General features: G+C 38.7%; 1 protein-coding gene across 3 annotated transcripts in view; it reads left to right on the top strand.

Moving 5' to 3' along the window:
- The window catches only part of LOC135707657 (uncharacterized), a 72,299-nt gene that overhangs the window by 32,669 nt on the left and 15,893 nt on the right, over positions 1-23,737 (top strand). For all 3 annotated transcript variants that reach the window (XM_065229502.1, XM_065229503.1, XM_065229504.1), the window contains exons 2-4: positions 14,917-14,954; positions 15,044-15,269; positions 16,041-16,343. In XM_065229502.1, coding sequence (XP_065085574.1) covers positions 14,952-14,954; positions 15,044-15,269; positions 16,041-16,343 — 532 coding nt within the window. In that variant the 5' untranslated portion in view covers positions 14,917-14,951. The remainder of the gene's footprint in view (positions 1-14,916; positions 14,955-15,043; positions 15,270-16,040; positions 16,344-23,737) is intronic.

Below are 23,737 nucleotides of genomic sequence, written 5' to 3' on the forward strand. Positions count from 1 at the left end.
TAGGTTAGTTTTAAGCTGTCAATAGTAGTATTAAGTAGTTTCTCTTCAAATTCTAAAAACAAAACAAACTAATCCCACCAAGGTGGTCGACCGTGTACTAAGTCTAGGACTAATTCTGTAAAACAAATTTTGAATTTTGCCCATACCTAAAGATGAAGAAAGCAATTAAATCACTTAGTAAAAATTTATATGGTAATCGTTCAAGTTAAACTAAAATAAAGATCATTTAAACTAAACTAAACTAAACTGGAATCAGCTCATTTTCGCTTCGGACGGCGTGGTCAGCAATAGCAGCAGTAGGTCATGGCTGGTCGTGGCAAAGGAGGTGCCAATCGTCATCGCAAATTCTTCGAGGTAACCACCATCCGTCGTCTGGCTCGCCGTGGCAGTGTCTGACGTATCTCCGGTTTGATCTACGAGGTGTGCTGAAGGTGTTCGTGGAAAATTAGGTCCGTGATGCTGTCACCTACTCTAAACACGCCAAACGCAAGTGGCCATGGATGTCCTCTTCAATAAAACCGCCCTTTTCAGGGCCATCAAGCTTACATCAGTAAAGAGTTGGAATAGAATTTATCTGTGCTTGTTTGTCCATATTCAGAACCACAAGCCCCCAACGACCACACAAACTTGGAAGCAGGGGTGCAAGTGATTTTGATTGATTCTCGTAATCAACTTTCTTTTTGAAAAAGATTACTACAAATTTGGATCGCCTACAATTCAAAAACGGAAAGAGTTGAGATAATAGATATTTCAGGCATAACATTTGATAACGGCACAAAATCATTTGTAAACAAACCTTCTAAGGCCCTTTACACGCGAACCAAAGTACGCCCACGCAAACCAACAACATCATCGCATAGGGGCAACTATCACCTTTCCGAAAGTGGTATTGGTTTGCGTGGGCGTACTTTAGTTCGCGTGTAAAAGGCCTTAGAATGTTTGTTTACAAATGCTTTTGTGCCGTTATCAAATGTTATGCCTGATTTGATCAATTAAAAGAACTTAATGCTCTTCACATTTATTCCGTCCACTAGCGGTCCTACGTCAAGCTTCCGTTCGTGCCCCTAGGCACAGACCCTTCTACTTTTTATACAGTATATCTGAAATAGCTTGGTTTTCTGAGTACAGCGATATTTCATAGACATTGAAAGCTCTCAGTTAATAACTGTGGAATTGCATCTAGAACACTAAGTTGAGTGCACGCAATAAGCTAATATGCGATAAACAATAAACTTGACATACTAAGAAAGAAAAAAAAGAATAAGAATAAGAAGATGAAGAAGAAGAAGAAGAAGAAGAATGTGACACAAGTCACTCACACTGCACAGTAAGAATGCTGAACTATTTAAATGAAAACGTCTATAATTTTATTCAAATTCCTCATCAGCGATACGAACAGCACATCAAAGGAGTTAAGCATCCGCTACATGCTGCTTTTCCTTCTACGCGATAACAGAAGCCAGTTCCCGCCAAGCTGGCGTATTTATTAAGTCATAATTAGGGGAAACACTGGGCAGGAAACGACCGGAACTTCATTGCTTCCGTTTCACCCATTCCCCATCTTCCACCATTGTCGGCCGCCGAGGGGACGCCCTGTACTTACTTGATGGTGTGCTTCTTGCTTGATGGTTCTTATCTGGGGACTGCGGACTCACTCACTATGCTTGGTAACTGGGAGCCAATATCAATTAGGTCTATACAGCTGTGGCAGAAGATGGTATTTGTTGGCATTAGAAGTAAATTATCGATGATGTCGACAAACTAAAAATAAAATTATATGACAAAATTTGGGTTTGACGTCACAGTATACTTCACAACCACAATGACATATTTTGCATTACACGAATACCTGTATACACCTCATTGAGGTAATGTGAACAGTTAAACGGGAGCCAAACACTCAGAAGCCACAGATGTAGCTACTCTTCTTATCTATAGCAAGCACCAGATGGGCAAAAATAGTGTCAATTCTCAAAAATATGGACAACCATATTGATGCAAATATTGACGGCGAACATATTGATTAACATATTGAAGCAAAATCAAAAAAAGTTCAATTTTTCCCCCAAAGGTGTAAGTCACTCAGCACATTGTGCCGAAATTAGATTCGTCACATACATCGGCACACCTGCGGCACAATCTCGTAGGCATTGGATTGTTGTAAATAAAATGGGAGCACTGCTGAACAACTGTCATTGAAGTTATTCACAACATAACGTACAGTTTGACTGTATATATACATCCTCTAATTGAATATACCAGAGAAACTCAGACCAGCAATTCACTTATGGATCTAAATACGAAATGTAGGTTCTAGAGTGGGCTTAAGAGAAAGAGGCAGTTAATCATACCCATTAGTACCCTTAATTCAACCTGCAACCCTGCAACTCACGCAAAACTCACTACAGAAGTCTATTCATCATCCACCCCATGTAATAATTTAGCAGCCTTTTATTTTTCACACTGATTTACTGTGGTTTTATGACGGCAAACGCAATCTTTTTGGTTTAAATGCAGCATTCAATAGTGCAACATATTCTTGTTTAGCAGTTCAGAATTTTGCTGTTTTGAAAACCTTTGCAAGTCTGACGATAAAGTCAAAACGGGTCTGGTTTTAAAAATGAATTTAATGCAGCACTCTATCCCTTTATAAAACTATGAAGTTAGTAAATCATAAACCTGCTCGGTATTTTTTATTGATGTCAGGAAAAAATGCTCCATAAAGGTGTTTTATCATTATTAAAGCAATTATAAAACCGTTCGGTTTAAACGGGAACAAAATGCATACATTGTTGATTTTTGGTGTCAATGAAGTGTATCACAAAACCCCTCAATGTTTACAAATTAAACTAAAAATATGGATCCGCCTAGAGGCAGAGAAAAAATAAATAGAGTGGGAATTTTAAATGCTGAATCACAAGTAAATGCCGATGGATAGTCGAGTAATAATACTAGCGATAGTAGGAAGAATCATTCTAGCGATACTGTCGACGGAAGGGAAATAGAATCCAATATCAGAACTTCCAGCATGTCCAGCAGCTCCGTCAAAACTGGTCCAAAACAACAGAACAGCCGACTGAGAAGAGTGAAGTGAATGCGGTTCACGTAGCACTGGTTGTCGGCTTTCCAGTGACACTTAATATTGATGGAAATACACAAAATATTGTTAATGGCGTTTGCGTCACGTTCTGAATAAAAACAGACCAGCCTTCTCCAGAAATTGCGTTGCCGCAGTGTTAAACTAGGACTGCGGAAAACTGCCGACGGAAACTTCAGAAGCTGTCAGCCAGCTGGAAATTTGCCGCCTTCTGAACCTACCCAGCAGTTTTCACCCTACGAAAAAACCCAAGCAAGCACACATAAAATTCCTCGTAATAGCCGGAGGAGGGAAACTTTTCGGGAACGATTGAGGTTGCACCTGTTCCAAGCCTACTTCCTGATTAACTGCTTCCGATGGATGATATTTGCCCTTATCGAAGACGCAAACTTGTGGATCCAATGGTGAAGTAGAACCAAGTTGAAATGATCGCACAACAAAACTATCGAAAAATAAACAAATTTTGACGTTTGAGTTTAACGTAATAAAAGCAGCATTTAAATATTTTGCAATTTTTAGGGATTTCATGAAAGAAGAACAGCTTTTTCACAAATGGATTATGGAAAATTAATGTTTATGCAATCGTCATGTTGTTATTATTCCATTTGTTTTTTTACTATCTTCGTTTTTCAAGATGGTTTCCTTAAAAATAACTTTATTCTCATCAATTCATCAACGATCAGTAATAGAGATCAGGGCGTCACAATATCAGCTTCAATCGACCAAATCGATGCGACGAAGAGACTGCTGGCTTTCTTTTTCAGTTAAAGTCGAACAGCTTCGCAGCATTCTAGAACCTCAGTCGGCGTGCACAAACAAATGTTCAATCGCTTGTCTCTCTTTCTCCCGTCGCTCCATTGGTCTTCCTTTCAAGCTTCGTCGAAATGGATGAGCGAAAGAGCGCTCGACTTTGATAGTTTTCTCTTTCATGAAACACATCAACAGAGGTTTCATGACGTATATGACGGAAAATGAAATAACACATTTAAAGCATTTCTCACGTCAAAACACTTGAAGATTACACGTCATATTTCTAATTTATCTTCCATCCATATATTTATCTAAAAAAAATGATCGAAAACGGGACATAACGCATTTTAAACAAATTGAAAGAGCGGTGATAGAGTGTTCGTGAAAGGGGATTGAAAGCCATAATGAGGTTTCGTTTAACTATAAAATCGACGTTAGATACATTGAAAGCGATGAGCAAAGCAACGACGAGAAGTTCCACAGCCAGCCTTTCCTTCTAAGCGTCCTGCTTTTTTATTTTCGTTTCTTGCTGATAGTCTAGCTAAGCGTTAGAGAAATGAAGCGTCGAACACGTATGTATGAGAGAAACAAAACACGAGTTCATTTTAGAGCTTCGAAAATGTAGAGCCCTGGTAGAGATTACGAAAATCATCAAATTATCTCGACTGGGCGCAATGATTAATATAAAAAATAACTATATTCTGTTTCCTAAATTAAAAATAACACTAGTTTACAAAACAACATAAAAAGTGTGAACTTTAGTGGTTGACCAACGTTTCTAATGCAAAATCCTACGCTGAATTCAATGCCGTGGTCAGAAAAAATTAAAGTAGAGCCATTTTTGAGATATACACAAATTTTGATTTTTTGAATTTTGGACAAAAGTACGATTACTAAAATGTCAATATCTTTGGAACTAGTGCACCAATTTTAAATCTTTTTTATGAAAGTGAAGCTAAATAAATTTGCTATAGTTCACTTGAATATTATGTCTTAATTAAAAATTTAATTTTGAAGTCATTTAAAAATTTACAGCATTTTTTTTTAATTTTTCCTGCGAATTTTCCATAAAAAACTTGTTTTAATCAACATTTTTAATGGGATAAAAAGATTCAAAAAATTATTCCATAATTTATTCTTAAAGTCCATTCAAAACTGGAGAAAATGAGCCTTTAATAGATGAAATCGGTTGGAAATTGTCGAAGTTATGAAATTTTTGTAAAATCATGGAAATTGAATGTTCCAAGATTGGCCGTTGTCCCGCTCCTAGGTTCATGCACCACTTCCAGTAAGCCTTTCTGCGGACGTGTACGCATACGGTGCATTTCACTAACACTACCAGCTGTCACGCAAAATTAAATGGGATATTTTCAACAATATAATTTACGCTAGTGTTTGTGAGACCGCTCGGCGAGAACCTAACGCAACCAACTCAATTTGACAGCTTTCTTTCTTTAACATTGCTTAACGATGTATACGACAAAACGTGAATTCAAGTGTAAAAATGATCCTCAAAAGTTTTGTTACGCGTGTGGCAACTATATATTTACAAAATCGGTCAATTTCACTGCTTCGTTGCAAACTGCATACAGGTTTTATTTTAAAATTGATCCTGGAGACTTTGACGAACCGTGGATTCCAAAAGTATTATGTAGTTCGTGCAATACGTGCTTGGCTAGGTGGATGTCAGGCGCAAGGTAAATTGATTTTTTGAATAATTTTGGAATTTGTGTACAGCATGGTAGTGCTTTGTTCTTTCCTGATCGACATTATCTTACTTCATCTATTTTTGATAAGTGTTAATGTCTTACTTACTAACTCACTTATTTGTTATCTGTCAGTCGCTATTTGTCCTTTGACATGCCCACCATATGGCGTCGACCGTTTTGTCATGCAACGGATTGTTATTTCTGCTTGACAAAAGTTAAGCAACAAGGACGTCACAAAACAGTTGAGTATCCACAAGTGGCTTCTATGACAAAACCTGTTCCACATTCAAGTTCGGTCCCGTATCCTGTTTATCCAAAGCGGAAACGAGTGATGAGCACGGCGTACGTTTTCACTAACAAATGAAGATGATGGAACGTCGTTACCAAGGGTTTTGGGATGAAGCAATGATGGGTGACTATTGTTGGTTTCTGATTCGAGAAACAAGTTCAAAACATCGAAGACAAAGTCATTCGATTCTCAATCATTTTTAATAAAACCTAAATAAATTTCTTTTGTATCAACTCGGTTTTAAATCCTGATATGCCTTAATCAAATTGATATGTAGAGAAAAGAATCTCCCATGAAAACTTTACATGCGATTTAGATGCTTACAACGACACCTAGAAAAGGAACTCTAAAGCTGTTGTATTTCAGCAACATTTTTAAGTGTTTTACAAAAATGCTCATAACTTCGACAATTTCCAACCGATTTCATCCATTAAAGGCTCATTTTCTCCGGTTTTAAATGGACTTTAAGAATAAATTATGGATTGATTTTTTGAATCTTTTTATCCCATTAAAAATGTTGATTAAAACAAGATTTTTATGGAAAATTCGCAGGTAAAATAAAAAAAAAATGCTGTAAATTTTTAAATGACTTAAAAATTAAATTTTTAATTAAGACATAATATTCTAGTGAACGATAGCAAATTTATTTAGCTTCATTTTCATAAAAAAAGATTTAAAATTGATGCACTAGTTCCAAAGATATTGACATTTTAGTAATCGTACTTTTGTCCAAAGTTCAAAAAATCAAAATTTTTGTATATCTCAAAAATGGCTCTACTTTAATTTTTTCTGACCACGGCATTGAATTCAGCGTAGGATTTTGCATTGGAAATGAACATCATCTTACCGAGTTCAAAAATGCTGTAAACTAGTGTAATTAGTAAAATCAACGTTTTTCGAAGGCAGACTTATATAGTTCCATCTTCTGAAGCTCATTTCACATTAGATTTAATTTTTCACCTAAAAATAGACCATAATGTGAGTTTCAATAATTTTGGTAATTATTTGAACCTGTTCCTCTTCAACTTTTGTCAAAGTGCAGCCCTGTATTGATGACCTCACCGAGAATATTGTTGAAAATATTGATGGAAATATTGACGAAACTTCTGTCGTGTGGGGAGCACTTATCTATCACTTACTTGTTATTTAATAAAAATAAGCCGTTTTTTTTTGTTTAACACATTATTGATTGTAAGCTCAATGGGAGAAATCCAAAGTCCCGATGACGAAAGCTTAAAATTCCAACACAGTTTTGATGAAGCAGTTGGGTTACGAGTCAAATAAAACATACTCTGGCGAAACAAGAGTGTAAACAAACTTAATGAGAGTCATGGGGGCTAGAGCACTTCTGGCTAAGAGTTTTTAGCGAAATTCATCCGAAGAAGAGTATTAGAATTTGCTACTTGTAAAAAATTTCAAGCATTTTTCCATTGCCTTGCAAAATAAAATCGATTGAGTCGGCAGTACCCAGGTTCTCATGCACTGAGGATTGAACTGATTATTTTTTACTTTGCTTTCTAAAGCTTGAATATAATTCTAACGAGCGATTAAATTAGTATATTGCATGGCAAACTGGGCTGTGAATGGATTGCTACATATTTTTATAATTATTCTGTTATGGTACTTTCATTTTAAAAACTTGAAGGACATGAACACAATCAAACCTAGAGCATATTTCGACTCCCCCTTCCCCCCGAAATCCTATGCATCATAAATTGAACCGCTAATCACCGCCAAGCAAATGGCGAGGGAAATTACTCTGCCCGGTGCCAACTTCGGCAACCTCGCTCACGAAAACTGAAAAACATGAAAACAATTCCTTGCCGGATTGTTTGATTGTTTTCCTTTCCGGTAGAAGAAACCGAACCACTTTCGCTACGCTATTCCGTTTCCTACCCAGCAGCGGCCGTTCAATGTCACTGAATTTGCATAAATAAACACCTTGTCGCACGTGAGAAACGATATCCAGCCGCACCATGTGTTCTGTTCTAGGTCATATTCTGCCACTTCGTCTTGGCTCGTGTCGCTTGGACCCTGCTTCAGGAGGGCGCAGGCTGTGCGCCGGGGTGAAGGTCAAGTTTCATGGAGATTTGTTGCAATTTGCCTCACGCCATCCTCATTGTGTTTTTTTGTGGGTGCTTTCTGCTCCACCTCCTGCGGAAGGATTCCTTCATTTTTTTTAAGCTGCTGCCTTTCATGACACGAAAGAGTAAGCTGAGCTATGTAATCTGGGCTGACCAGCCGTCCGAGCACTACCATTAGGGTTTTGGTTTAGTGGTCGTTAAAAGGAACACAGAAAATGACTGCATAGTCATTGTGGGAGGAAAATTCAGTGGAACATGCCTGAGTAATCGCAAATCATACCACATACCATCATTACGGTTGCATCCCCAAACTTGGAACAGTTGCAAAATTGCACCAACTGCATCGAGGTGCTAGACTAATTTTTCGTAATTATCCCATAAAACTGACACTTATGCAACCGTTTAAACTGGACTTATCGAGAGATAAATCTTCGATTCTGCCTCTCCTCAATTTCACCACACTGCAGTAGTGGTTTGCAGCCCATAATGGTACACTGGAACTGGCTGCTGCTGCCAAGGGAAGCCACAAATTCGTCCATAGCTCATTCCAACATGTTCGCAGACGACTCGGGGTTTGACTTCACGGCTCACAGAAGTCGCGATCGCGAAATTGATGTTGAAACTGGAATTTAATGACATAAAAATGCTCCACTCGAACAGGTATCTCCCGATAAGGTGTCGAGGACGATGAGGCTTGGTCTATCCATGGACTCCATTCGATGCAATTCGACTTTGTAACAGCTGATTATTTTCGTAAGCCATTTGAGAACGGCTTTCAAATTGTGTGATTCGTTTATTTTATTTTTTTCATAGCCATCTACAGGCGGTCGAGAACAAACGGAAACGAAATAGGGAAAACTATTTTCTGATCATTATCGACTTTAATTAATACATCATCAGTCGGAAAACAAATGTAATCGTTAAGATCGCTTGAGATGACAATTATTAACCAGCTTTGATGTCGCAGCCATTAAAAAGCAGACAACTAATAATCAGCCATTCCATAACAAAACGATATAGTGGTTCTCAGAATTTCATAAACATTGGTAGTTTTGTTCCTTACCGCACAATATTAGACCCATATTTTTTTTATTTTTTCATTAGGGTGGCCATTTACATGTTAGGGTGGTCCAAAAAAATCGATTTTTTTTTTCAAAAATGACTTTTTTAAAAAATGCATAACAGCAGTTCCATTTCAAATGACGATTTTTTTTAATTGTTTTTGATCGACCAACCTTCTTCGATTATGTTGAAATTTTGCACACTTGTTTGTTATTGTCCAACATGCCATTCAACTCTGCACACCTTAACCTGTGCCGATAGTTTTTGCTGTGCCGAAAGCTATGCGAAACGCTGTGCCGAAGCGTGTCAATCAAGTATCCCATAAGTTTGGCAACCCTGAAGATTTAGTGACTTTTGTGATTCTTTATTTGTGATTGTGCAATTAAACGAAGCGTGATAAAAATAAATTGATGTATGCAGCACATAAACAATGTTGCAGCACGGAAATTTCACCAGAATAAGCTAACCAAACCAAATCTGTCCCAAGAAGACTGATTGTAGTCCTGGTGCATGCCGGTTCCTTAGCTATACTCCGTTGCATGCTTGGCATGCACAGGTGTACACACCAACTGCTCATTTGTTAATAACTTTTCACTCAGTTGTTGAAAATTAGTTTTCTTTAATGTAATTGATGTATTAGGATCATAGTTTACTGTAAACATGCAAAGAGTAGGTAAATCTTTTCATTTGAATCAACACCAGTGAGTTTTTACTCTTAAAGTCCGAAATGTGTAGCGATCATTTCTCACTTCATTTTTGTCCTGCAAAATCAAATACAGTTTACTACTAAAATTAAAATCTGCTTTTATTACATAGGGTAAATGTTGGCTTCGGCACCCATTGACTGTTTTCGGCAACCAAAATTTTTAACGATAATTTCACTATGTTTTCCCATCAACACACTTCCCTGAATGTATTCAAACGATTCTTTAGTCTTTCAGCTTCAATCTGATTATATTTGTACGACCGAGCAATCCTATTATGCCAGATTTTTCTTCAAATGAAGTATACGCACTACAAAATGGGGCTGATTTCGAGTTGCCGATAATAGAACAGCTCGTTAACACGCAGTTCTAATGGGAAGGTTGCCGAAGAAAAAGAGGCTGCCGACAATAGTCACACTCACCTGAGAAGTTTGGAGCGTTGTAAAATCGCTTTCAAACCGGTTTGAAAAATTCTGTCGATTGGAATGGATAGAGAAGCAAGCAGCAGATGAATGTTAACAAACAGACACGTGATATATGTGCGTAACGCTGACAAAATGCTAATAGAAGTGCGGACGCTGCTTAGATTGACGAGAATACGTAAATTCCCCTATCTATAAAAAGTTCAAATCCTATTCTATCGACTGCTTGAAACAGAACTATGTTTCGTCAACTCTGTGCAAAGTTATTAGCAAATGAGCAGTTCGTGAGCAAAACTGTGTATGCCAAGCATGCTCCGTCGGATGGATTCCGGAAAACTGGATGTGGTTCTTCATCCGTGGCGTTAACTATGAAACAGTACAACAATGATAGCAACTGCGAGGTGCAGGTGGAACTGTTCAATCGGCTGCAAGCAGAGGACGGCTACATGAAGATTAGCGGGAATTTTGAAAAAAAAAATGTTTATCGATTTCCTCGAGGTGAAAAACTTCTAGGTGTTCAATGTGATTCTATTGTATGCCAAGGGGAAGGTTAGAAGGGGTTAAGGATCGGGTTTAGGTTGTTGAAATGTATTCAGGTATACCTTGATGTAACGTAACTGTCACTTTTGACTTCCATAGCAATGTAATAACACCATCGAAGAAATGAGACAATCCTCCATCGTTTGTTCATGCCAATTTGCATAATTGGATGGTTATTTGTGAAATATCGACGATGGACGTGCAAAATAACAGTTACTTTATATTGAGGTATACCCAAGGGGTAGCTCACTTCGCACACCAATCTTGGTCATCTTTTTTGTCAGTGTGCTGCAAGCGTGCCGTTTGTGCCGGTCATAGAGCAAGCTGCGGTTGTTTGTAAAATACCCATCCCGGCAATCCGGTATTTCTGACACCGTGAATGTTTTGAATTGAAATCGCAAGGATAAATCGGATTGAGGATGATGCGGGAAGTGGCGGGTGTGCGAAATTTTGGTGAAATAATGGTACTAATGGGATCTGATTAACTGCTTTTTTTCTTTTGAGCCCACTCTAGAACCTACATTTCGAATTTAGAACTATAAGTGAACTGCTGGTCTGAGTTCCTCTGGTATATTCAATTGATGAATCTACGCGAAACTGGACCAATGCATGCGACTCCTAGGTTTGGATTCCAAAACCATAAAAGTGATGATGTACTAAAAAATATTCCATACGATTTGACAGGTAACAAAACGTCATTATCATTTTCACATCATTTCCATCTGCCGGTCGACCGTAACGTAGATTCATCAATTAGAGGATGTTCCTGAATATACAGTGAAACAGCACGCCCAAGTAACAATTCAGTAACCATTTAGCATCCACTCTGATTTATGATGGTTTTATAACGGCAATGAACAATCCATTTAGTTTAAATATAGCATTTTAAAGTGTAAAACATTCCTGCTTAGAAATTGAGCTTTTTGTTGTTTTAAAAACCTTTCATAGTCTGGCAAGAAAGTCAAAAACTGCCTTCTTTTAAAAATAAATTTTAAACAGTTATCAATTCCTCCTTAAAGCTGTTCTGTAATTCAAGCATAAACGTCATTAGCAATTGTTTATAAATGTCTTGATAAAATACTTTATAAACGTGTTCTATCATTATAAAAGCAACCATCAACCAATTAGGTTTTGCATTAGGGAAAAAAGCATTTATTGTTGCTTTTTAGCCTTTTTAAAGTGCATCATTAACTCCCCAATTACTTTGTTTACAAATTGAGCTTAAAAGATAATTCCTCATAGTTAATAAATGCCAAATTTATGACAAGGAAATCTCGAAGGATAGACGAAGTAGGATGAAAAAATCAAGTCGATTTCAGATAAATTTACTTCTTTAGAAGAACCAGCACACCACCAACGACTGACCATCTGTCGGAGATGAGTAAAGTGAGCGGGGCCCTCGAACTCATAAAACATTGTCTAAAGTTGAAAAACATACCAGCCTTCTCCAGATCTTGCGATGACAATCGAAATAACAACCGACAGCAAACCACTGAATCTGTTCGTTAGCGTAGATCAGCTGGTTTCCGATGCAACGCAGCGATTTTATTCGGCGAAAGACTCTTCGAAAATTTCATTCAACCGTACATCTCTGCATCATTGGATGGAGCACTTCTGTAACCATCCGGAAGAAGGGGATCGATTGCACTTCCAGCTGTTCGAAAAGCTTGTAACTGCTCCCAATCCATCGGGAGAAACCCGTCTTGAAGAATCCTGGATCTCACAGCGCAGCTATCGAAAGATAAACAAACTTTGAAGTTTAACTTTTTGCAGGCAACTTTGCCTCCATAAATGCTGCCATAAATCTGAACGGGTTAGGATCAAGCAAAATGGCTTTAGATAAATACAATTCAGCCTGCAAGTTTTCTTCATAAAAGCCATTTTAAAACCTTATGAATTTGTTAAGGGATTCATGAAAGCAAAACAACTTTTTCACAAATGACCCATGAAAATCAACTTTTATGCCACCGCCATGTTACACTTAGTTTGCTTGTTTTTTACAATCTTCGATTTTCAATCAATATGTTCTTAGATATAACTATATTTTGGTAAATTTAGCAATGAGCAAACATTTAAATGCGAAAATAATAAAAAAACAAATCTCGGCCAAGCTTGATCTGAAGAATATATTTTTTTTACTATTTTAAATAATTGGTCAAATCGACGTTTTACGAGGATGGACTTAATTTTTAAGATGTTTTCACGTACATTTCACATAAAATTTGAAATGGCACTTAAAACTAGGCCACTTAATGAGAACTATTGTAATAAATTTGGATATTCAACCAGATTTTTGTATCATCAGTTTCTATTTTAATTATTTTGAAAACATCGGATTCATAAATCCTTTTCTATCTTGATTAATGCTTTCCTAGCATGCGGTTAGGGGAAACGGCTCGGAAAGGGTTTTTATTGTTGCTAAATAGCTTTATTGTAGCTTTCAAATGGTTCTCAACGCGTTCGTCATACAACCTTTTGCAGTAAATCAATCTTGAAGAGCTTCGAAAATACACCCTTCAGAACCTTCTCCAGGGTGGGCCAACTAGACATATTCTAGTCTTAATGAGGTTATGGTGGATGCATTAATGACAAAATAGCCTTGACCAGGGTTTTATGAATGTTGTTTTATAGTTGCTTTGTAGTATTTCATAAAACTTAAAATGTTACTTGGGGCGTAATGTTGTGAATAACTTCAATGACAGTTGTCCTGCAGTGCTCCCATTTTATTTACAACAATCCAATGCCTACGAGATTGTGCCAAAGGAGAGCCGAAGGTATGTCGAAGGTATGTTGAAGGTATGCCAAAGGTGTGTCGATGGATGTGAATAGAGAGGGTCTAGTATAAGAGAGGAGCGGAATGGCTGGTTTTGAGCCAAACGAACTGTTAAAGCCAGAGCCAATCGAGCAGCGCCTATTTGGATTGTATTGGCGGTGTTGTTAGAAATAACCTAGGCATAGGTTGCCTAGGCAGTTTGTTTTGAATCCGCTTCTCTTTTATACCAGACTCTTTTTAGATGTGTGTATTGTTAGATGAATAAAACATAAAACAATGTTTAAAGAAAGCTTATCTAATATGTCGAAGACTGCACAATAGGGTATCATAATATTTATTGAACGAACCCTGATTATTTGAACAGTGTGAGCTACCGGTGCCTGTGTAATTGACCCATGTAAACCGTGTTTACCGATATTGTCGCTACCGGAAACAACAAGCAATTGTTGCAATCACGTTGGTTGCTAAAGTGGATGACCCTGAGGGTGATCTAGTTATTGCTGTTGCTGATTATGATCTCGGTGCTGCTATTTATCACCACACTTTAACAACTCTTGCAGATAATTAGACGAAGTACTGGCTGCAGGAAGCTTCCGAGCAAAGTCCTATAGGTTTGACTTCTAGTCCGATGGATTTATTAGATTCATCCTGAAGCGAAGATCAGCGCCTGTCAACAAAATGCGAAACCTTATCAACTATTGGAAAATCGTCAGCAAAAAACAGTGATGCCGTTTTATAATATATTCTGTGTCATTCTTGCCAGGGTACAATGGCGTGCCGAGCAGTGTGCCGTGATGTGTTTCGGCACAGTGTGCAGAGTTGATTAGTCCTTGTACTTAATAGTATTCACTAGATGGGAGGACGTACACGGATAGAAATTTCCTTATACCTTTTGGCAAATTTCCATTGCTGATTATTCATAAAATGTATAAGTCAACTAATAAGCAGACGCCTTGCAAAAAGTTAATAAAGATCATGTGTCAAATGAAATGTATAAGCGGTCACACATACCTTTTATGCATTCTAATAGGACCTATGTGGTTTGTCTTATGGAATGTATAAGGCTGATGCTTTGGCAAAAATGTATAAGTGAAACACATGAATTAAATAATTGATTTTCGTTTCGTGTAAAGCCCCAACTGATGCGACTGATGACTATCTTTAAAAGAATTTAATGTAATGTATGCCTGAAATTTCATCACTTTTCTCGTACATTTTCATTAAACTTGCCTTGGAATCTCAACGCAATTATCACTTCACTATCGTGTGAGGGAGAGTTGCTTGTATGCATGCAAAAAAAAATCGAACTAAAAACCAATCTAAACTAAAATGACCCATCAAAGCCACCCACTTCACCAATTCCACCGATCGGCACGTTGCTAATCTACCGTCATGCTAAAACATCGTCATTATCACAAAACACTGTCGTTGGCAACAGAGAGCTCAACAGTTGACGTTTTAATTTGTATTCTTTTCTCGTTTTCAGTTCCTTATTTTCGATTTTAAATTATCAGTTCCAGAATGGTAAATGCGTTAGCGAATTAAAGTTGTTAGCCACCACTGTAAACTAACAATCACCCAATTTGTTATTCTTTCATAATCGGAATCCGCAGACCGTCCTAACCAGCGCAACCAAGAGCGGCCGCTCGACGTCATCGACGATCACCTCGGTGAGCCGTAAGGGCAAGAGCACCAGCGTCGTCCAGAAGAAGTACAAAGAATCGTACCGCGTGATGGGTGGATTCGAACAGCGACCCTGGACGCCGACCAAGCGGCGTGGCCCCATTGCGGCGGAACATCGTGGCCCAGGACCGCAGTATCTGCTACCACAGCTGCTAGGTGAGTCATACAGAGCGGGGAGGGGTGGAGACTTTAAATAATGATATAAACACAAGACTTGGAATGGAAGTCAGATTGCGTGGGTCGGAAGTGTACCCAGCGGCGGTGTGTAACTCCTTGTAAGGTAAATTCGTAAATGAGGTGCGCAGGTGGGGGAAGAGGAATCTTGTTCGAGACAAACAGAGTCCATAAATAGGGGGAAATAATGTATTCAAATGACGAACATTAGCGAATTTTCAAGAGCAGACGATTGGCTTAAGTAGGTTTTAATAATAATGAAAACAAATGGCGAACGGTAAGTGGGTTGACTCCCACCTGTGGTTGCATGGAACGTAAGAGTTTTTATATAGGCATGGGAATCAATGACTTAGGAAGATATCGGGAAAGTGCTGAGATATTTTTCATCAAATGTAATCAATAGTTTATGGCTAGATTACATTTAAAGTGACAAATAAAACAGACAACTCAATCACTCATCCAACAAAAACACGCTCCAAATAAACGTTCACTACCGTAAATGGTGTTGGCACGTCCACGATCCTTTTCCAGCAGACAAGCGATTATTTCCTGTTACAGTAGGGATTAATAAATATTTATGTCCGCTGAATCTAATGCATCGCCGTACCCAGCTGAGGGGACACCCACGTCCCTAACGTGCCACTGAACAACAACACCCGCTGCTCGGAATAAGCGACTAACAGCAGCTAGACACGAATGCAAATGACTTCATCTTATACACACCAAAACCGATAATCTTGTGTTCCATTTTAGGTACGCGAGTTGTCGATTCGAAGCGGGCGGCCGCACCCGCATACAGCTTCGGTCAACGCCACAGACCCCGAACGGAGTCCTTCAGCCCGGGCCCACTGTACAACATCACCGGGCTGGGATGCAAAGGCAAAGACACCCCTCCGGCCTACTGTCTGCAGAGTCGACCCAAGGAAATTCCCAAGTACCTCACTCCGGCACCCGGAGAGTACAACGTGGAAAAGTCGGACAAAATGCTGGTCAAATCGGCACCGCGGTACACCTTCGGCGTCAAGAAGCCCCCGAAATCAACCAGCGAAACTCCAGGTATTTGCGAAATGTCGCATTCGTTTTGACTAGTCGCATTCATTGTCACCATATCATGCAACTAAGATAACCATTTTCAGCACATAAATACTTATAAATAATCACACACATTTGACGAAGAACGCTCGATTCGACTCATTTGGCGGTGATCCTCCAAAGCGGGTTATTAATGGAGAGAGAGGGTCACTATTAAACAGTGTCATCTCGCTGTAGCTTGGATGCTAATTTAAATGAATCTGGTTTAATTCTCATGCAAATTTGTTCCCGTTTATTGAGAACTGGATAGCTGGATTTATTTAATGATCACTTTGTCCCCTTTACTGTGTCTCTCCCTCAACCTGTGTTTGTGTCACACAGCACATTCACATTGAAATTTACTTGAATCAAGCAACAGGTGATGTCGTGTGTTTTTCTGTGTCCCACTGCCTGGGATTGTTTGTTTGTTTTTGCAATGCTTCCCAGATTTGTTTTTGTTTTTGTAGCATAGTTAGTAGCCATAGCAATACGTAGTGCGTTTGAGTTGTTTTTGTAGCGTTTTCGAGATACAGTCAAATGATTTTGAATTTGTTGCGCGATGAAATTGGAGATGCCAAATTTGCAAATAACCGAGATGTGTAACTTAGTACACAATTCTACACTTGGGTAAACGCGCCTATAGTGGAGGTGCGTTAGTGCAATTTGTTCCTATAGTGTCTCCATAAGCCACTATAGGAACACATTGTACTAACGTTGCGGTACGTACGTATACTGCCTATAATCGCATAGCAGTCCCATATGTATTTTAGTCAATTTTGAGATAACAACGCTATCCACTATCAATTGACATCTACTTTCATATTACTTGGCTTTGATCATAAAAAAATTCTAACCAACATCAAGTCAATTTGTCCCATCAAGCAAAGTATTCGTATATCACTCCCATCCTGAAATTCGGTTGTCCATTCCATTGTTACAGTTCTGAGTTTCGAGCTGCCATATTTTTCGCTGATATCACATAACATTCAATGCAACTCCTGTAAGTGACATAACTAGAGTGTTCTTTAGAGATTAGAGAGGCTTTTTTCTAGTTTAGTTGTAAGGCTCAACCGCGTTAGCTTTACGGAGCCAATATTTCATGTTAAAGTTACAAAATATAATTAATTCTGGTGGTTTTGAGCTCTTACGAGAGCTTTTTTTCAAGAGAGAATGTTCGGTGGATCCTGTCTAAGTCAGCTGACTCGTCAACTACTGTTTTCGCACGTGTTCCTGGACCGCAACACTCATCTCTGCCACTTTTTCAGAATAGTCTTTGATACCACATTTTTCGTAAAAAAAAACTTAGTCCATGTGGTTCTTGTGTACAATTCAATTCTGCTATTCCACTATTTCCATTTCCGATATCTTTTCGTTGATCTCCTCTTCTAGTACCTCGATGACTTCTTTCTCAATAATTTGCGTTCCGTTGGACACCACGACTACTGCATAGGAATTGGTTTGACTCTTCTCTTGTTTCCATTTTTCATGTTGGCTCCCGGTTTTCCAAGATGGACAAGAATCTCTACCGATTGACACAAAAACACTTGTTCTTGAGTCCATCATAAAACACTTTTCCTTTCCTATTTAGGAAATCCAGCGTCGGTGGAATATCCTCCTCGATATCAATGTACAAACCTCGCACACCAGTATACCTGTGATCGAGACCCGACTCCACAGGAAATTTTTCACGGATTGTGCATTCCACAGTTCCATACTTACCAAACTTCAATGATAGTTCGTTGTCCGTTATTTCTGGAGGGAGATCAAACCCCCGCACGTAGCGAACATTTCTCCCGCGATTGACATGCGCACCTCCACTGACTTTCCGTTTGCATAGTGGATCTTCGGGGTATCCGCGTTCCTTCGTAGCGTTTCTTCCATTGCATCCAGTGACTTGAACTTGATATACACACATTTGTTGTCCGATATCTTGTATGTCGTGTCCATTTCCAACACATCAGAGTCCAACTGTTTCACAAATCCACCGATCTCGAACCAAGACGGCCGGGGGCACCCGTTGGGAAACGAAACTGCACCGTGTTAACAAACATTCCACGCATCTAGGTAATTATTTTCAATTTCTGAGATCAGAGAGGCTGATAATATATTGAAATTTATCCAGAGAGCATAGCAAAAATGGAGAAAGAAAATGCAGATTATATGACTTGTTGCCATAAACGGGGAAGGCACTGTGCTGACCCACCCAAGTAATCACTAAGCTCGTTAATAGCCCGATAAGGGACCTCTTTGCAATATAAGGCTGATAAACGGCATTAATTTTTTATATCAGCCTTATATCAGCATTAATTACACTTTTTGCATTAGCGGGCTTGTTGATGACTTGAGCAGCTTGCTGAATTAACCTGAAAAAACATATTCCAATCTTCGGGAATTTTCCGAGAACTTCAGAGAAGACCAGAAATCTGGGAATTTTAAAGTACTTCACTTAAACTTCAGAAAAAAAAAAACAGATGAAGATCAGAGATCTTCAAGAGTTCCATTAACTTCAAGAAAATGTCAGGAACTTAACAGAAGTTTTATGTAATGCTAACTTCGGGTATGTTTAAAACAAATTAGAAATGACGAAAAAAAATTGGAACACTTCTGAGAACTTATGGCAGCTCCATGAAAATCAGAAACCATTTTGGAAACTTTACAAATATTCCAGAAAACTTCCAAAAAGTTCAGATATCTTAAGGAAACGGTATGTTCGGGAAGTTGCACGACCAAAACTGAGAACTTCATACAAATTTGAGAGCTTCCTAGTATGTAGTTCTATTAACTTTAGGAAAATAATTGGGGATATCTAAGAATTATTTTATAAAAGTTCCAAGAACTTCAGAAAAGTACTAAGAATTTTACTATCGTTCAGAGCTCTGTGGATAGTATGTACTGACAACTTCAGGAAAATTTCTAGAATTTCTGTGACGATTAGAGACCTTCAGGCTTTAGACTTTAAGAAAATTGCATTAACTTTACAGAAGTTGACAAAACTTCAGGGAAGTTTAAAGATCTTTTAGGAAGTTACGTGAAGTTCTGTGCAATTCTGAGTACTTCAGTCTCATGAATAAAGGCTGACTAAAAGTAAATTGGTACGCACAAAAAGACCTGTAATTCGTGATTCAATAAGTTTAAAAAGTCCATTAATGATTACTTTACAGTACTTTTATTATAACTTCAAAGTTACAGCATTAGATGGTTACATTTATCCAGTTTGAACGGAATCTCGAACCTTCTTCTTGATGGAGCCCATCAGCGCTCGCACAGTGGAAACGGACACGGAATCAGCGCATTTCTTCCATTTTGCTCGCATTTGCTGGATGTCCTTGACTGCCCCGCCGCTTCGTCAAAGTCGCTGCTTTGAAATTGCCCAGTATTTTTCGATTGGACGAAATTCTGGGCAATTCGGAGGATTCATTAGCTTGGGGACAAAATCGATCTTGTTGGCATCATACCACTCTATAACCACCTTGGAGTAGTGGCAGCTGACCAAATCGGGCCAAAAGATGACTTTGCCCCTATGCTTGCGGATGAACGGAAATACACGCTTTTTCAGGCATTCTTCGATGTAAACTTGGGATGTAATCGTCGAGGATGTGACGAATGGTTCCGTTTTCAGGCCACAACTGCAAATCGCTTGCCAAATCATGACCTTCACAAGGGCAGCCTTTGTGTTTCGTCAAACACGGTCGTACAAGAGCCTTGCACGCTTTTTGGCCATGGAATTCTGCTTCATGTTTACTGGCCTTGTACGACTTGTATTATTCCCTGGCAAGGATGTTCCGCACCGTTTGAACGTTCACGTTGTACTTTCTGGCCATATCTTGGATCGAAAGACCGGGGTTGGCTTTAACGCACCTCAACACCTTGCTGTGCAGCTGAGTTCCAGTTTTTCGTAGGTCCGTTGATTCCTTTCCTCACTCAGGGTTTCCTTGTAGGTTGTGAGCACTCGTCAAACTGTTGTTTTCGGCATCTTCAGCACTTTAGGCAGCTTGAACCGAACCACTCCGGATTTCCCAGGTGTTTGTGCACAATATTTTTTCTTCTTTCGAGTTCTATTTAATGTTATTTCTGAACGCGATCGACTACTTTGATCTAACTTGCACCAGTTGCTCTCTATAGAAGTGTAAACAAACCACTGTCAAAGATTTTCGATTCCCAGCACTAGAGGCGTGCTAGCGGCGCGCGAGGGGCGTTTCAATCTACTATCAGTCAGCATTTATCATAAAAAGTGTGGGAACTTTAGACGATTTTCGAGAATGTTAGTACAGTTTCATTAATTTCAGGAGAACAGCGATAACACATAACACACAAATCATGTAAATTTAGGTGCTCTGAAAGTGACATATACGAGCGTTTCGAGCGTACGAGATTTCTGAAGCCTCCTTCAGATACTACTCTCGAACGGTTGATCAAATGCTGGCTGGGCAGGGGCAAGTAGCACAGAAACAGGAGGATAATAAGACTGGGACACAATGGCAGGAAATTGTTTGGAAAGGAGGGGATGGTCACATCAAACTCTAACATCAGACAAACAAAGGAATTCGTAGATCGCCTGCATGTAGGGAAGATCATGGGTTCGCAATAAATGTCTTACTTCACGGAAAGGTTGTCTACCTCGGGCCGCTAGGGTATCCAACAGTCGTGCTATGGAGGCGTCATTATCCAGGCAATGCCAAACTGCGTGATCGATGTCATCATAACCGGTTCTGCACCTACATATATTGCTGTCAACGAGGTTTATTCTGTAGAAATGTGCGTCTAGCGAGTAGTGGTTGGACATAAGTCTTTACATCACGCGAATGAATCCCCGACTTACATCCAGACCTTTGAATTTGCCAACATACAAGAGAACTCTGACGTACTAATCTGACAAATTCATCATATGAAATTCTTCTATCATAAATCTCGCCTTGTTGTGCGCCCACCTTTGCGAGTATAGTGACAACTTGAGGAAGGATTAGAGAACATCAGGGCAGTCCAATTTGCTTCAAGAAAATTTAGGATACTTTGAAGAAGATCCAAAAAATGAATGGAAGCTTAGCTTCAGAAAAACTGCAGCAGTTTTTAAAAGTTCAAAAATCTTCAGGGCTTCAATAGCTTTAGGGGTTTTCTGAGAATTTAAATACAGTAAATGATCTGCCTTTACGAAGTTCCATGAATTTTAGAGAAATAGAAGGATCATCAGGCAAGAGAACTTAGGGAAAATTGTGAAAACTTTAAAGAACTTCCAGGAATCTCAGAGAAGTTAGATTTAGAGATCTTCAGGGATGCTCAAGAATCTTTAGAGCAGTTTCAATCACTTTAGGGATATTCCGTGAATTAAAATCAAATCCATACTTTTGGCGAAGTAAATAATCTTGCCTATGATCTGAAAAAATCAGCGCAGTTCCAAGAATTTACGAAGTTCCGAAAATTTCAGAGAAATGGCGGGGCCATCAGAGAAGTTCCATAAATATCATGAAAATTTCCGGAATAAGTAACGAGAATTTTTTGGCAATTTAGGGAGCTTAAGGGAAGCACCAAACACTTTATGGAAGGTCTTAAAACCTAACAAACTCTTTTAGCTGCAGATCAGCCGGATGTAGCTAAAAACAGGCTTGTTCAGCATTTAGCCTGCTCAAGCTAGGACATTTTTAAATTTCAGATTTCAATAGATCTTCCATAACCTCCAATAAAGTTTTTTAATCTTCAAGGAACTTTCGCGAGCTTCAAAGAAGATCAAAGAACTTCAAGGCAGTTCAATTAACTTCAGAAAATTGGTGGGAATTTTTTAAAAGTTTTGAGAAATTCAGAGAAACCTGAAAAACTTTAGATAAGTTTAGAGAGCTTTCGGGGAAGTTGAATGATCTTGAAAAATCAGTTCTAAATTAAGTGAAGATTCTTTTTCTTGCAATTCCCAGAACTCTTTCAAGTATCGCCAGGCAGTGTCTGTCTTCTTATATCCTTCCAGTAGATTAATCTGGTTGGTCGTAAAAGTTTGTTCTAACTGCATTAAAACCGTTCTGGTTGATGCTTGAAGATTGTTACGAATTTCTTCTGAAGTATTCTTCAAACTTTTAAAGGAGATTTCTGGTTTCAATTTTTATCCATTTCCATAATTTATGCAGATGTATTTTATTGCGAGCAATATGCATCCCAAAAACAATGCCAAAAACAAATATTTGCTGTTGGTTTGCTTAAAAGCGAACACAACATATCAAGAAGACTGGGAACTCTTCCTTTTTCTCATACAACCGGTATGAGACAAGCACAATCGCGTCATCTGGCGCTCAAAGGTAAATGCTCCTGTTGAATTGGATAACAATGGTTCCATCCTCAGAAGAAAGGTTGGTGTATTTGCTCATTTTTCTACGCGTTGCTTCCACTTTCACTCGAGCGCAGTGCTACCAACCGGTGGAAACTAATGATTTGAAATTGGCTCACTACTTGACTAGCCTATTGGTCCCAAGAAAATCGATTAACGTACCCCATTCAAGTCAAAATTCTAGTACTACACTTTGTTTGTTTGGATTGGCTATGAAAATTTGACAGATAAAATGAGGGGTTCATGGATTTTCTTATGTTTCGAGGGGTGCATCGATTAGCTTGGGACCGAAGAGAGTACCAGAGCTTAGCCAAAAAGTTGAGCACGTTTCTTCGGGACCTTCTAGTCTTAGAGTTACCTCTATGGCGCTACTGTGTCTGTCGCTTGGATTCAAGTAAAGTTGCCAGTCTTTTTGATATGTTGTCTTCGTTAAAAGGCAAAATCCATAGGATTGGGATAGGTCAGTTTCCAAAAAAAAAATACATTATTTGGCAAGCAATTTGCACGTGTGGCCGAAAGAGTTAATCTTTCGTCACTACAGACATAATCAATAAGGAGGTTTACCAGAAAGAATGCCTGCAGAAGCGATTGCTACCCTTCATCAGAAACCACAAAGAAATTCCTTTGTTCTGGCCCGATTTGAAATCATACCATTATGCTAAAACTGTGATGGTATGGTACGAAGCAAATCAAGTGAATATTGTACCAAAAACCGCAAATCCTTAACATTGTCCAGAGTTACGTCCAATCGAGAGATATTGGGCTCTGATGAAGCGGAGACTTTCTGGAAAAAAACAAGGAATCCAATGTATCAAACACTTCCAACAAATTTGGACAAAGACGGCATCTGAGGAGTCTGTACAAACTCTAATGGATGAAGTTAAGCGCAAAGTTCGAAAATGTTAAGCAAATACCGAATAACTATGTTTTGACTTTGTGATTTTTTAAATCATATCCCATGAATCTGAAATAAACATCTACAATTGAAATATAATGCGAAATTTGTGTTTTACTTAAGTTTTAATGTGACCGGATTATTGTGGATACAGACTTTAGTGCAAACTTATATGAC

Source organism: Ochlerotatus camptorhynchus, unplaced genomic scaffold, assembly GCF_037179485.1.
Source record: "Ochlerotatus camptorhynchus isolate MF236.1 unplaced genomic scaffold, CSIRO-AGI_Acam_v1.1 ptg000315l, whole genome shotgun sequence".
NCBI classification, from domain to species: Eukaryota; Metazoa; Arthropoda; class Insecta; order Diptera; family Culicidae; genus Ochlerotatus; species Ochlerotatus camptorhynchus.